Raw genomic sequence first — 15438 nt, 5'->3', positions numbered from 1 at the left:
TGGAGCACCCATCAAGGAGGGCACCCCCTACCCCTGGTACCCACTGGGAGGCCGCCACAGTTTACCTTGCAGTCTCCTCACATGGCAGCAGACTGCCCATGGGGGTGGGAAGTGGCCCTTAAATGGCCACTTAAGAGCCTCACTTGGCTCCCCTCCTGACGCCTACCCCCGCCATATTGCCAGCCCACACGCCTCCCAGCCCGTCTCTAATGGACCAGGAAAATTCATCTCAATGATTCTACCTCACTGGGAGAAAGAGGGAGGCATATGTTACCCCACATCCCCCTCATGGTTTATGTCCAAATGGCAAGGAAGGTGGGTAGGAGGATTTGGGTTGGCTACCTCAGTGGTGGTGGGAGGCTTTTTGTTCATGCTGTCTCCTCTACAAGCCCCAATTTTTACATGAAGTGTAACTGTGGCAGAGTGGGGTGTTGTTGTTGGACACATTTGCCCTCAGATACTGAAGGGTGGGTGATTGCACTCAGAGGGGAATTTGTTGTTGCCTGCAGCCAGAGAAGATTGAATGTGTCAAGACAAATACCACTCAAGTGCCAAAATTTCACAAAGCAGGACCTGGCATAAGTGACATCCAAATGTGCAGGGAAGGGGCTTCAGGAGCAAAGGGTCATTGTTCTGAGCTGGGAATGAAGGAAACATGAATGAATGTTCATTATTTAAGCACAGGGAGTCTGTAGGCTGCTGAATTGTTGGGGATTGCTGCAGCTTGTAAAGGGCCTTGTTCTTCCCTTGGTTAGGCTTGGATTCCTGGCACAGCGGGTTAGTGCAAAGCTTATCTTACTTGCTCTAGTTTTTGCTTTTGGCTGTAGCAGGTAGGGGAAACTCTCTCAAGTCTGTGGGATTAACAATACCTAATGGTGCTGCATCCAATGAACAATGCAGCTGCCATAATTGAGGAAGCTTGCAGGTTCAAGCCCATTTGATTCTTAGCAGTTGTAAGGAGGATGCCAGGAGTAAGGTCTAGCAGCAGCTAATGTGGAGGGTGGGAGAGTCAACAGCATTTTTTGCACATGCTCATGGGGAAGAAGCCCTCACAGATTTTTTTATTCATTCATGGGTTGTGAGCATTGCTGACAAGGCCAGCATTTATTAACCATCCCTAATTGCTCTTGAGAAGGTGGTGGTGAGCCACCTTCTTGAACCACTGCAGCCCATGTGGTGTAGGTACACCCACAGTGCTGTTAGGAAAGGAATTCGAGAATTTTGATCCAGTGACAATGAAGGAACAATGATATATTTCTAAGTCAGGACGGTGTATGATTTGAAGGATAACTTGCAGGTGGTGGTGTTCCCATGTGACTGCTGTTCTTGCTCTTCGAAGCAGTAGAGGTCACAGGTTTGGAAGGTGCTGTTGAAGGAGTCTTGGTGAGTTGCTGCAGTGCACCTTGTAGCTGGTACTCACTGTAGCACAATGCGCTGGAGGCTCAGTTCTGGCAGGGAGAGGGGGGTGTTGGGCATGTGATTGTTCTGGGGTGTGCCTCTAAATTTAGTCACTCAGAAGGGCTAATGGCATGGATTTCCACAAAGTTGATGGGTTTGAAACAAACATTTATTGGCCAATGTTTGAATTTAGTAGGGTAGGGCTCTTCATGTGAAAATATAGTGTGTTCTAGCTACTTGGTTGGGAGGTTGGAAATCTTATTTTTAGTGTTCTACTAGGGAGAAGAAGAATGCTAATCATAAAGATTTGCATTTTTATTGCATTTCTGCACTTTAGGAAACATTTATCTGTGGCCCAGAGAGACTGTGATAATGTCAGGAAGATTACTGAGCAGCCTCCAATGATTTTGTAATGAGTCCAAAGGTTGACACTCAACTGATGTTATGTGACAGGATTTTTAACAGGGAGAACTTGGGCCACAGTCTTAAGGGAACCAGCCAGGTTAGCAGCTAAACATCACAGCCACGATGACCTGTTTAGCAACACCACTAGATGCCCACTAGTGAACAGTGGTCAGCTGTACATTGGTACTGATGAAATGTATTTATATTGCAATAAATTAAAATTCATAATAAACAGAAATCTATACTGGTACCAAGAAGGTGTGATGTTCAATTGAGCAAACTGAACCCAGCAATATTTTGTAACTGCAGTATTAATTTATTGGGTTTTCAAGATGGTGGACAAAATCTTCTGGAGAGATTTGAAAGCCATTTCAAAGTATAAGATATCAAGTCTCCATTTGTTTGTAATAGTCCAAATAAAAAAGACAAAGGGCCAGGATGTTCTATTTCTGCACTCCTCGTGCTGCAATTTTCCCCTATTCATTTATTGGCTGGAAAACTTTGGGCAGAAGTGGAAATCTCTTCAAACAAATGCAATAAGAAAAGAAAATGTGACTGCATTTGATATTGTACTTGTGATATAATTGGTATAATCAATAATCTGCCAATAAACATGGAGTTTATTTCACCTGTGAGAGAAACTTACACAACTTTCTCATGTCACTTCAGAGCAATTGAGGATAAATTCTATAATCAAAAGCCTTCTGTCAAGTATCCTCCACTTCCTATACCTTTCTTTGGCTTAAGGGTTGTGTATTCAATGAACTCATTAGAAACATGTTTGCCTTTTTCACCTGAGGGAGAGTTCTTTTGTTGTTAGCATAACTTTCGAAAAAGAAACTTGCAAGTGTGTGAATATTCTAATAACCAGCTGTATGTGCATTACTGACTCTGATAGCTGCTGTGGCCCTGCAATTATATATTGTTCATGTCTTCCTTGTGAATACTTGGAGGAAGCAATCATTCAGAATATTTACTATTTTGTGTTCATCCCTCTGTTTCAAGTCCATGTGGGTTTTCATCACTTCTCATTGCCCACTTAATGTTGCAGTACAGAAAGAATGTCTTACTATTATTTTAGCTTCTGCTGCAATGTATTTTTCTAGATTGTTACTGGATGATTAATGGTGGTAACTACAAGCCAAAAGATGGAAGGTCACCTTTGAATGCTCTCATTTATAAACTAAACTGCTCGAATTAAATTTGGAAATTTATCATAAGAATGAACATAGAGTTGTTAAAATAAATCAAACATACTCTTCATCAAAATTTATCTTGCCTGCATGTTTGGAGCATCCTGCAGGAATTCAAGCTTATCGGATGTTCTCCCCTGTTGTTAATAAAAATACTATGGAAGCTGCTTATTGTGATCACTGCTGAGAGTTTCTGTTTTCTTCAAACTGACTGAATAATTTCACTGACCAAGGAAGCCATTTTGTGGCACATTACATTGAATGCTATTATAATGCTACAATTTGGAGTATTTTAAATATATGATTATATTTCAGCTTTTCATGAGGCATAGCTGTCTTAGTAATAATACAATGTCCCCATAGAGTGTGGAGTGCAAATCACAATTTAACGTCTTGTAGAAAAAAAACATACAAAAAGTGACCAGAGTCATGTGGAGATATGGGCCGGAATTTTACGCCCCCCTCCCCAAAGAGCGGGAAGGTGGCTGGGGAGGTGGGGGTGGGTTTAAAATGGGGCAGGAGGCTTGGGGTGCCCTTCCCAATCTGCTCCCGCCTCTGCCGCCACTTTACGCAGTGCGGCGGCAAAAAACGGCCCGACCGCCCCAGGCCAATCAAGGCCCTTAAGTGGCCAGTGAGCAGCCACTTAAAGGCCTCTGCCCACTGTCAATGGGATTTTACCATTGGCAGGCGGGCGTCGCAGGCCTGAGAGAAGCCACCTGAAAAAAGCAGGCCGCTCTCTGACAGCCTGCGGGGGGGCCCTCATGATTGGGCACCCTGTGCCTGACGGAGGGCCGCCCCTGCTGCACAAACACCCAACACGCCACCCGTCCCCCCAATCAACCATCCTTCCCTTGCCGGGGCCATACCGATCATCCCGGCGAGGCAACAAAAATTTACCTTGGTTCCGGGCTCCCAGACATCTTTATCTTGAAGCTGGACTGTAGTCCCAGCATGGCCACCACTCCCAGTGGCGCTGCTGGGACTGAGAGCTGCCGGACCGGTGATTGGCCGGCAGCTCTATTAGGCAGAACTTCCTGCCTCAAGCAGGTGGAAGTCTCTCCTCAGAATAATTTAAGGCCGGGGTCCCACAAAATGTGGATCCTGAGGCCAGGCGGAAGCGGGTCCGCCACCGACTTTTCAGTCGGACGGCTCCCATCCACCAAGGGTAAAATCCCAGCCCATGGTCACATTTGTCTTGTTTCATATATTTGAAATCATCATGCTATTTACAGTGAGTTCACTATGAAATAGATTAACCAGTTTCTTTTGCAGATTGTTTAATATATAAATAGTTGAAAAGGATTTTAGACGTTGTAGCTTTGTACTTACATTTATTTGTGCATGACAGCATTGGTATCTATTTTTCCTCCTGAGGAGTTTAAAGCAGTTTCAGTTTTTGATTTGCGTTTTCTAAAATTCATGGAGTGAATGAACTCCAGTCCAGTTCTGAAACTTGGGATGTAATCTATATATGCATAAAGAGTGAAAGGAGATTGGGGAAGCGGGGGGGGAGGTGAAACTGCTGTACGCCAGCAGCACGAAATGGCCTCGTAGTGAATCGGCAGCTGATTTCTCATCAAGCTGGTTTTTATTTTCCATTAACTTGGAAAATGTTGCCAAGATTTTTAATTTCAAACCATGTAAAAGCAACCGTCAGACTAGGAAATGAGTCTCCAAAAAGAGTTTGAACTATCGTTCTGTGAAATTCAGTGGAAAGAAGATCGGGCACTATGAAAAATTGGCTGCTGATTTGCTACAAGCCTATTTCACACTGCTGGTGTAGATCAATTTCACCCCCACTATTTACTGTTCTGATACTGCTGCTGATGGCCACCTTAGGGAAGGGCAGCTTGGGAGAAAGGGAAAAGGAATCCAGATCTCATCCTGGGCTATTGTTGGCAAATTGTCTTGGCAATCAATTCTTACATATTTTCACATTCATTAAATTGTTACCCTGGTATGTATGTATCTTTGGTAATAGTTCCTATTTCAGCTTTAATCAATATTAGTTAAGTGACTCATTTCCCAGAATGTTTAGTATCTTGTGTTTGCAGATTCCTGCTTGTCCTACTTTAAAAAAAAGTACTGGCCAGGAATCCAAGGAGAACTCTTCCTTTGAAATAGTGTCATGTGACCTTTTACATTCACCTAAGAGGGCAGATGGCGCCTCGTTTTAGCATCTCATCCAAAATGTGACACCTCAGACAGGGCATACATTATGTACTCAAGTCACTGGATTAGGACTTGAACCCACAATTTTCTTACCCACAGTTGACTGTTATCACTGAGCTACATACGACAATCTTTGTCTGTGAAATATGTCCCTACTGTTTGTAATGCAGTATCCTTCTATATACAACTATGCATTCTTCTTATCATGATTTTTGGAGCAGTGCCATTGGTAGTTGATGACTAATCTGACTGCTGACCTACGGATACTTTATAGGAGATAGTGGATGGTCATTGTAATGATTGCTTCGGTCATGCTGTTGAGTACTGCACCAGAAAAGAATGTGATCAGAGCTACATAATATTAGAGTCAGGAAACTGGGATACATTCAGTCCACTGGAGATGAGAATCTCCTCATGTCTGTCATTGATCTGAACAATGTGTAGAACAAAGAACAGTACAGCACAGGAACAGGCCATTCGGCCCTCCAGGTCTGTGCCGATCTTGATGCCTGCCTAAACTAAAACCTTCTGCACTTCCGGGGACCGTATCCCTCTATTCCCATCCTATTCATGTATTTGTCAAGATGCCTCTTAAACGTCGCTATCGTACCTGCTTCCACCACCTCCCCCGGCAGTAAGTTCCAGGCACTCACCACCTTCTGTGTAAAGAACTTGCCTCGCACATCCCCTCTAAACTTTGCCCCTCGCACCTTAAACCTATGTCCCCTAGTAACTGACTCTTCCACCCTGGGAAAAAGCTTCTGAATATCCACTCTGTCCATGCCGCTCATAACTTTGTAAACCTCTATCATGTCACCCCTCCACCTCCGTCGTTCCAGTGAAAACAATCCGGGTTTATCCAACCTCTTCTCATAGCTAATGCCCTCCAGACCAGGCAACATCCTGGTAAACCTCCTCTGTACCCTCTCCAAAGCCTCCACGTCCTTCTGGTAGTGTGGCAACCAGAATTGCACGCAATATTCTAAGTGTGGCCTCACTAAAGTTCTGTACAGATGCAGCATGACTTGCCAATTTTTATACTCGATGCCCCGACCAATGAAGGTAAGCATGCCGTATGCCTTCTTGACTACCTTATCCACCTGCGTTGCCACTTTCAGTGACCTGTGGACCTGTACGCCCAGATCTCTCTGCCTGTCAATACTCCTAAGGGTTCTGCCATTTACTGTATACTTCCCACCTGCATTAGACCTTCCAAAATGCATTACCTCACATTTGTCCGGATTAAACTCCATCTGCCATTTCTCCGCCCAAGTCTCCAACCGATCTATATCCTGCTGTATCCTCTGACAATCCTCATCACTATCCGCAACTCCACCAACCTTTGTGTCATCCGCAAACTTACTAATCAGACCAGCTACATTTTCCTCCAAATCATTTATGTATACTACAAAGAGCAAAGGTCCCAGCACTGATCCCTGCGGAACACCACTAGTCACATCCCTCCATTCAGAAAAGCACCCTTCCACTGCTACCCTCTGTCTTCTATGACAGAGCCAGTTCTGTATCCATCTTGCCAGCTCACCTCTGATCCCATGTGACTTCACCTTTTGTACCAGTCTGCCATTAGGGACCTTGTCAAAGACTTTACTGAAGTCCATATAGATAAAATCCACTGCCCTTCCTTCATCAATCGTCTTTGTCACTTCCCCAAAAAACTCAATCAAATTAGTAAGACACGACCTCCCCTTCACAAAACCATGCTGCCACTCACTAATAAGTTTGTTTGTTTCCAAATGGGAGTAAATCCTGTTCCGAAGAATCCTCCCTAATAATTTCCCTACCACTGATGTGGCCGCTCACCGGCCTATAATTTCCTGGATTATCCTTGCTACCCTTCTTAAACAAAGGAACAACATTGGCTATTCTCCAGTCCTCTGGGACCTCACCTGTAGCCAACGAGGATGCAAAGATTTCTGTCAAGGCCCCAGCAATTTCTTCCCTTGCCTCCCTTAGCAATCTGGGGTAGATCCCATCAGGCCCTGGGGACTTATCTACCTTAATGCTTTACAAGACACCCAACACCTCCTCCTTTTTGATAATGAGATGACTGAGACTATCTACACTCCCATCCCTAGGCTCATCATCCACCAATTCCTTCTCTTTGGTGAATACTGATGCAAAGTACTCATTTAGTACCTCGCCCATTTCCTCTGGCTCCACACATAGATTCCCTTCTCTGTCCTTGAGCGGGCCAACCCTTTCCCTAGTTACCCTCTTGCTTTTTATATATGTATAAAAAGCCTTGGGATTATCCTTAATCCTGTTTACCAATGACTTTTCATGACCCTTTTTAGCCCTCCTGATTTCTTGCTTAAGTTCCTTTCTACTGTCTTTATATTCCTCAAGAGATTCGTCTGTTCCTAGCTTTCCAGCCCTTACGAATGCTTCCTTTTTCTTTTTGACTAGGCTCACAATATCCCGCGTTATCCAAACTTCCCGAAACTTGCCAAACTTATCCTTCTTCCTCACAGGAACATGCTGGTCCTGGATTCTAATCAACTGACATTTGAAAGACTCCCACATGTCAGATGTTGATTTACCCTCAAACAGCCGCCCACAATCTAAATTCTTCAGTTCCTGCCTAATATTGTTATAATTAGCCTTCCCCCAATTTAGCACCTTCACCCGAGGACTACTCTTATCCTTATCCACAAGTACCTTAAAACTTATGGAATTATGGTCACTGTTCCCAAAATGCTCCCCTACTGAAACATCGACCACCTGGCCGGGCTCATTCCCCAATACCAGGTCCAATACGGCCCCTTCCCTAGTTGGACTATCTACATATTGTTTCAAAAAGCCCTCCTGGATGCTCCTTACAAATTCTGCCCCATCTAAGCCCCTAGCACTAAGTGAGTCCCAGTCAATATAGGGGAAGTTAAAATCACCCATCACTACAACCCTGTTACCTTTACATCTTTCCAAAATCTGTCTACATATCTGCTCCTCTACCTCCCGCTGGCTGTTGGGAGGCCTGTAGAAAACCCCCAACATCATGACTGCACCCTTCCTATTCCTGAGCTCCACCCATATTGCCTCACTGCACGACCCCTCCGAGGTGTCCTCCCGCAGTACAGCTGTGATATTCTCCTTAACAAGTAATGCAACTCCCCCACCCCTTTTACATCCCCCTCTATCCCGCCTGAAGCTTCTAAATCCTGGAACATTTAGCTGCCAATCCTGTCCTTCCCTCAACCAAGTCTCTGTAATGGCAACAACATCATAGTTCCAAGTACTAATCCAAGCTCTAAGTTCATCTGCCTTACCTGTTATATTTCTCACATTGAAACAAATGCACTTCAGACCATCAGTCCCGCTGTGCTCTGCAACATCTCCCTGCCTGCTCTTCCGCTTAGTCTTACTGGCCTTATTTGCTCGTTCCCCCTCATTTATTTCACTTGCTGTCCTCCTGCTCTGGTTCCCACCCCCCTGCCACACTAGTTTAAACCCTCCCGACAAGATAAACAAAACTCATCTTCTTATTCCAAGATGAATTAACCTTAAATGCAGATAGTAGAACTCTCACAAAATATTAGAGCAGTTGATGAAGCAGTGCTCAGTGTTGCTCATCTTTTGTCAGCAATGTTTCCACTTCAGCCAACCATTGGTCCGGCTTGCAGATGTCTCAAATACAGGATATTCAGCTCAGTTATGGAGGTTTTGGTGACAGATAGGTCTACTTTTCCCAGCTTATCTTGCACCACAGTGTGCATGATAGTCACAACATTGTACAAATGATGCTAGCATTCTACTATCATCCGTTTGAAGGTAGACGCACTAATCTCTGTCGCCTTTTGAGTCTCACATGCAGGATTTCTCGAGCCTTTATTAGCCTTACCAAAAGGCTTTCAGATAATGGAGGTTATAGCATCAAGCTTTCCATGAAGATGGTTAATGCAGGAAAAGGAAATATTAATGAAACATTGAGGAGATGCTCTGCCTGGGATTAGGTTAAGGGATATTGTTCGTGCAGGACAGAGGCAACTGGACATCGAAAGCTAATGTGAAAGAGCTTGATACTAATACTGAGTGCCAAAGTAGAAAGGTGTATCAACATTAAGGTGTCTCACTTAGAATTCACAAGGAAAAGCAGATCTGAAAGGCATCCAAAACAAATTGGAAATGTAAAAATATCAAAAATTATTTAATGGCAAAATGTTATAAAATTAACTTTAATCAGGATATTTTACAATGCGGTGAATTGAGACGAATTTGAATTTATCTATACTGATTATAAATAACTTAATTCATAAGCACCTGTCTCAACTCATCTGCTGCTCAAACCTTCATCAATGCCTTTATAACCTCTAGGTTTGACTATTCCAACATATTCGTGGCCGGCCTCTTGCGTTCCTCCCCCCCCCCCCCCCCCACCATAAATTTGAGGTCATTCAAAACTCTGCTGCTGTGACCTAACTCGCACCAGGTCCCATTCACGCATCACCCCTGTACCCGCTGACCTACATTGACCCTCCAGTTAAGCAAAACCTCTTTAAAATTCTCATCCATGTTTTCAAATCCCTCCATGGTCTTACCCCCTCCCTACAACCTTCCAAGATATCTGCAGTCTGCCAATTCTGGCTTCGTGAGCATCCTCAATTTTAATCACTCCACCATTGTTGGCCATGCCATCAGCTGCCAAGGCCATAAACTCTGGAATTCTCTTTCTAAACCTCTCTGCCTCTCCACCTTTCTTTTCTCTTTTAACAAGCTCCTTAAAACCTACCTCTTTGACCAAGCTTTTGGTCACCGGCCCTAATATCTCCTTACATCGCTCAGTGTCAAATTTTGTTTGATAATGCTCTCATGAAGCAAGCACCTTGGGACATTTCACTCCATTAAATGTGCTATATAATTACAACTTTTGTTATTGTGAGTTTTATTCATGCTGACTGTAATGAAAGAACTGTTATCAACAAAGTATAACAGAAAGTGTTACAGGAAGTAACTGATAATTACAGGAAAGTGTGTGCCAAATGCAAGAATTTAAATATATATAGACATATTTACAATAGCCAGATAATTAAATGATTTTCTTTCAGTTCTGTTTATAACATCCAATACATATTTTTTAATTGATTTATTTAATTCTTGCTCTTTTTCAGCAGCACCTGGATGTATCTCTGCTTTCAGCCTTATTTCTGAAGACAGCCAAACTCAGTTATGCAGTATGAACCAGCTCTATGACTGCCAGAATCCAGAAAGTGCTGCGGTCCAGTTCATTATTTCTCGTGGTACTGGTCCATTATGTCCTGAGAAATTTTCCTTTGTTTATTTCAAATTCCCATTCTTTGCCTTAGAGGTGCCTCTACTATTCCAGGGTCTGATGCATTCAAGAAGAGATTTGTGAACATAGATTCATACATTCCTCCCATCAGATATCAGAAATATTCCAGTTTTTGTATTTCTTTATAGTAAAGTGAAGGAACAAAGGAAATGATCATAATTAGAAAAAGGTTAAAAATCAGAGTCTACACACAAGAACTGCAGGCAAGCAGCATTATATTATGAAAAGGCACAAATAAGAACATTCAGTGAAGAAAATATTGTGATATAATTAATAAAGAATAACTTAAGCTTCAAGGTAAAGCCTACATTTATCATCAATTTGGAAATTTGGCACAGTGCTTAATCAAATACTGACAAGAATGTCCTCATGTGTATTATTATATATATATTAAACAATGTTATCAAGTTTATGGTGTCAAAATAGTTTTCAAATTTTGCCAAGTCGTTTACAGATATATGGAAATATATTAATGTAAGCTTGCAAGAAAACAATGTGTTGGAAGAAAAATGAATCATTATGTATTTCGCAATGAGATTTGGAAAGTACTAGGCAGGCATCTTGTTCAAATGCTTTGGCTTAGAATGAGCCCAAAGACTGAGTATATGCAGGAAAGCACTACTTTTACTATTGGAATCACATAGATCATTAAGGATTTCTATGACACCAATACAATTGGATGATATTTGGCTCGTGTAATCAAACTATTGTGGATAAATTTGTTTGAAGCTGGCTTGATGAGAAAAATTAGTCAGGCCATGCTTGTGCATGTTGTAAATATGTGAGAGGCAGTTAGTCAAAATAGTGATTTACGCACAAAAAATGATAACTGCAAATGAAAGGAAAGTTTTTAACAAGAAATGTACAGAAGAAACCAATAAAGCATGAGATAGATCCAGTGATAGTTGGATTAGAATGATTTTTTTATTATTTATATGTACAAAGTTGAAATGTACTGTGTACAGAAAAGCTGTAGTGGGATTATTTTGATCACAATTAGTAAAGAATTGCGTGTTGCATTATTCAGTTCAATTTTGGCCATTTCAATTGTCTAAACTAAACTCCATTTAAACTTTGACCCAAGTTTGCTGATACTAACTGATACCCACTAAATGTTTTCCACTCAAGGTTTGTTTATTGTATTCTTTAAGATGTTAAAGAACAGTAGTCTATTCAAAATAGAGTAATATACCCAGTATTATAAAGCCTTCAGAGAACTCCAGAGTGCCTTACACAGCTTGTTAACAAGAACATTAACAACTTTTAAAGAGGTGCATTTTTAATTAAGCTTTTGCTGTAGTGCAGCAAAACCAGGCAAATGTAGCATACATTAGTTTGGGTATTTGAAAGTCAATTAATTCCAACAAATTATGATGTCAGCATTAAATATTGTTATATTTAAGCACTAATTTTATTTGCATGGTGAATGGATTTAGTTTAGACTCAGGAAATCATGCTGTGAATATGTGTAATGAATCATAAAACCTTGATTTCTTGTACATTTTTATAAGTATATTGTAAATTTATGCAGAAATATAAATTATTAAGATAGTGCCACTTGTGGCCAAAAGGCCATGGGTTTCTGATTTACGTGCTCTGTGAGGTAATCTCTGTATACCCATATCTTAAATATTTATCCCTTTGTTTCAGTACTAAAACAGTAATTTGCTGTCCTGAAAATAAGGACCATATGTTGATCGGCTACAAATTTTACACATATTTTTGTATTGTGATTCATGTATATTAGCAGATATTTCTATCCATTTGTAAAATACATATATTATTGTAACGTTTTTAATAAAAAATATTACTGTTCTAAACCTTCATGGGTAGAAAGAAAGTTCAGTTCTTGTTTGATGGTTTCTCATTATTCTTGGAGAACTTGTCACAAGTCTTTTAGTTTCACTGTTCCATGCATCATTAAAGGTTGTGAGAACGCTGTCATATGCAATACCCAAATTAAACATGGAAATCATGGAAATCAGCAGAGAACAAGACCATTTGGGCCATTATATAGGTCTGCTCCAAACTTAACAAATAATGTTATAGTCTCTGCCTCAGTAGCTTGTTGAAATGACGGATTAGTGTTGTAATGTTCTGTGTGAACAAAATCTTCTAATTCCATTTTCATTCTTGTACTGATAATCATAGAGTCATAGAGTTATACAGCACAGAAACAGGCACATTGGCCCATCGTGTCTGTGCTGGCCATCAAGCATCTATCTATTCTAATCCCATTTTCCAGCACTTATAGAGAATAATCATCAGTTTATGCCTCTAGTCACTGAGTTACTGACCAATGGAAAAACCTTTTACTACTTGCCCTCTTAAAACTTTTCAAAATCATGAAAACTTCTGTGAGATCCACTCTTACCTTTCGCTGTTCCAGTGAAAATTCATTACTTTGAACCTTTTTTCACAATTGTACCCATCGTTCCTCGTACTGTTCTCTTGAATCGGTGGTTCTAATATTCTTCCAAATAAGCATGCCCAGAGCTGCAGAACATACTTGACAGGTCCACTGAAGGCATAGTCAGTTGGCCTAGCCGATATTTTGTACAAATTCAACCTCACATGACATGCTGCGTGTGTAAAACCCAGAAACCCATTTCCCTTTTAATGGTCTTTTCTACCTGCATTCCTACCTTTCCTGTCAATATATCTGCACATCAAAATCTCTCTGTTCCTCTTCTATATTAAGCATCTTATAATTTAAAGTATACTTAATTTTACCACTCAACAGCATCTGCCCAACCTACTAACCAGGCTGTGTCCTACTGAAAGTTTATGTATTCTTTCACACAGTTTGCTATGTCCTCTAATTCCGTTTCATTGTCAAATCTTAATATTATGTCTCTGTGCCTTTGTCCAAATCATCTTCGCAAAAGGAAAACAAGAATGATCCCAGTACTGATTCCTGGAGCACAGCACTTCCCACAGGCCTCCAAACAAAAAAAAACATTTACCCTATCCTTTTCTAACCCCTATTCAACTCTTAGTCCATAGGCCTGCATTCCTTTTAATACCTTAGGGCCAATTGTTTAAATACTCATTCTCAACACAAAGCTTTATCCATTCAGAACACATATTGGAAAATCACAGGCATTCATTCATTCAGTATGCCTTATTTTTTGTAACTAGTCTCTTATGTGGCACCTTGTCAAAACTCTGAAAATCCTTATTTGCAAGTTCCATCAATTTCCATTTAACAGTATACTTTTCAATTACCTCACAAAGTTCAATTAAGTTAAGGTAAAACTAATTGGCCCAAAATTCCCTAATATTTCTTGCCTTTTTGTAGCATTGGCTACTCTCCAGTTCTTTGCTCAATTCCTGTTTCTTGTGGTTGATTATGTTAAGTACCTCCACTCTCTCCACTCTCCTTCCTTCAGTATTCTGATGCATACCATCTAAGCTTTTCACTTTTAGCGTCATTTACCTTTTTACCTTTTGAATATGCATCTTCAGTTCCGATGAAGGGTCACTGACCTGAAACGTTAACTCTGCTTCTCTTTCCACAGATGCTGCCAGACCTGCTGAGTGGTTCCAGCATTTCTTGTTTTTATTCCAGTAGTGAAGCTTCCTCATTCTCCTTAGGAACTCCTGCATTCCTACTTTCACCACCCTCTGTGAAAATTGTTGCAAAATACTTATTAAGCAACACAACCAGTCCTTAACACTTATGTACAAGTTGGTCTCCTTTACCTCTAAGTAGTCCCATCACTTCTTTCACTATTCTCCACTTCTTAAAGGATTATATAAGCCACAGTTTCCTTCATGTAAAGAGCCAGTCTTTTATAATGTTTCTAAATCTTCTTAATCTCTCTTTCTGTCTGCTTCTCTGTATTTTGCGTGTTTCTCACAGTTTCCTCTGTATCATCATCTTACCTTTCCATTTTTATTCCTTCTTGGGATGTGGGCATCGCTGGCAAGGCCAGCATTTGTTGCCCGTCCCTAACTGCTCTTGAGAAGTTGGTAGTGAGCCACCTTATTGAACCACCGCAGTTAACATGGTGTAGGTACACCCTCAATGCTGTTAAGAAGGGAGTTCCAGGTTTTTGAGCCAGCGACAGTGAAGGAACATCACAGTGGCGCAGTGGTTAGCACCGCAGCCTCACAGCTCCAGGGACCCGGGTTCGATTCCGGGTACTGCCTGTGTGGAGTTTGCAAGTTCTCCCTGTGTCTGCGTGGGTTTTCTCCGGGTGCTCCGGTTTCCTCCCACAAGCCAAAAAGACTTGCAGGTTGATAGGTAAATTGGCCATTATAAATTGTCACTAGTATAGGTAGGTGGTAGGGAAATATAGGGACAGGTGGGGATGTTTGGTAGGAATATGGGATTAGTGTAGGATTAGTATAAATGGGTGGTTGATGTTCAGCACAGACTCGGTGGGCCGAAGGGCCTGTTTCAGTGCTGTATCTCTAATCTAATCTAATTTCCAAGTCAGGATGGTATGTGACTTGGAGGAGAACTTGCAGGTAGTGGTGTTCCCATGCATCTGCGCCCTTGTCCTTCTGGATGGTAGCAGTCACGGGTTTGGAAGGTGCTGTCGAAGGAAGCTTGGCAGGTTGCTGCACTGCATCTGTTTTTCAATATTTTTTGCTCTAACCTCTATGTTTCCATGGAACTTCTGCCTTCGATGTACACCCTTTACTGCTATTTGAAACCTGTACTTTAAATATATGCCATTGCCTGTCTGCTGTTTTGATTTCCATTTTTCCAGTCATTGTTCTGTTTACTGTCTCTGTAAGGGTATTGGTGATCATACGCATAACATCTTAGCATATGTGGCATAAAATTTAAGACCAAGCCTTTCAGTCATCCATCTACCTTTAATTCCCCTCAATTCTGCACGTTTAAGTACATTATTGTAATGCAATCATGACTTAAAACTATTGAAGGAAATTATGAAGGAACCAGCCATATGCTTCAAAATAACACTAATCTCAGCTCAAGCTGAAACA

General features: G+C 41.4%; 1 protein-coding gene across 16 annotated transcripts in view; it reads left to right on the top strand.

Moving 5' to 3' along the window:
- The window catches only part of jakmip3 (Janus kinase and microtubule interacting protein 3), a 471349-nt gene extending 459130 nt beyond the window's left edge, over positions 1-12219 (top strand). For 14 of the 16 annotated variants that reach the window (XM_068052694.1, XM_068052703.1, XM_068052707.1 and 11 more), the window contains one exon: positions 10295-10371. Coding sequence is in view for 1 of the 16 variants with exons in the window: in XM_068052708.1 (XP_067908809.1) it covers positions 10298-10363 (66 nt within the window). In the remaining 15 variants the exon portion in view is untranslated. Of the gene's footprint in view, positions 1-10294 lie in introns of all 16 variants that reach the window. The other 2 variants (XM_068052708.1, XM_068052695.1) reach the window with 2 other exon arrangements.
- Positions 12220-15438: the final 3219 nt, after the last annotated feature.

This window comes from Heterodontus francisci, chromosome 20 (genome assembly GCF_036365525.1).
Source record: "Heterodontus francisci isolate sHetFra1 chromosome 20, sHetFra1.hap1, whole genome shotgun sequence".
Classification (NCBI taxonomy): domain Eukaryota; kingdom Metazoa; phylum Chordata; class Chondrichthyes; order Heterodontiformes; family Heterodontidae; genus Heterodontus; species Heterodontus francisci.
Note: the sequence above shows the minus strand (reverse complement) of the source record. Positions and strands in the feature narration are given on the sequence as shown.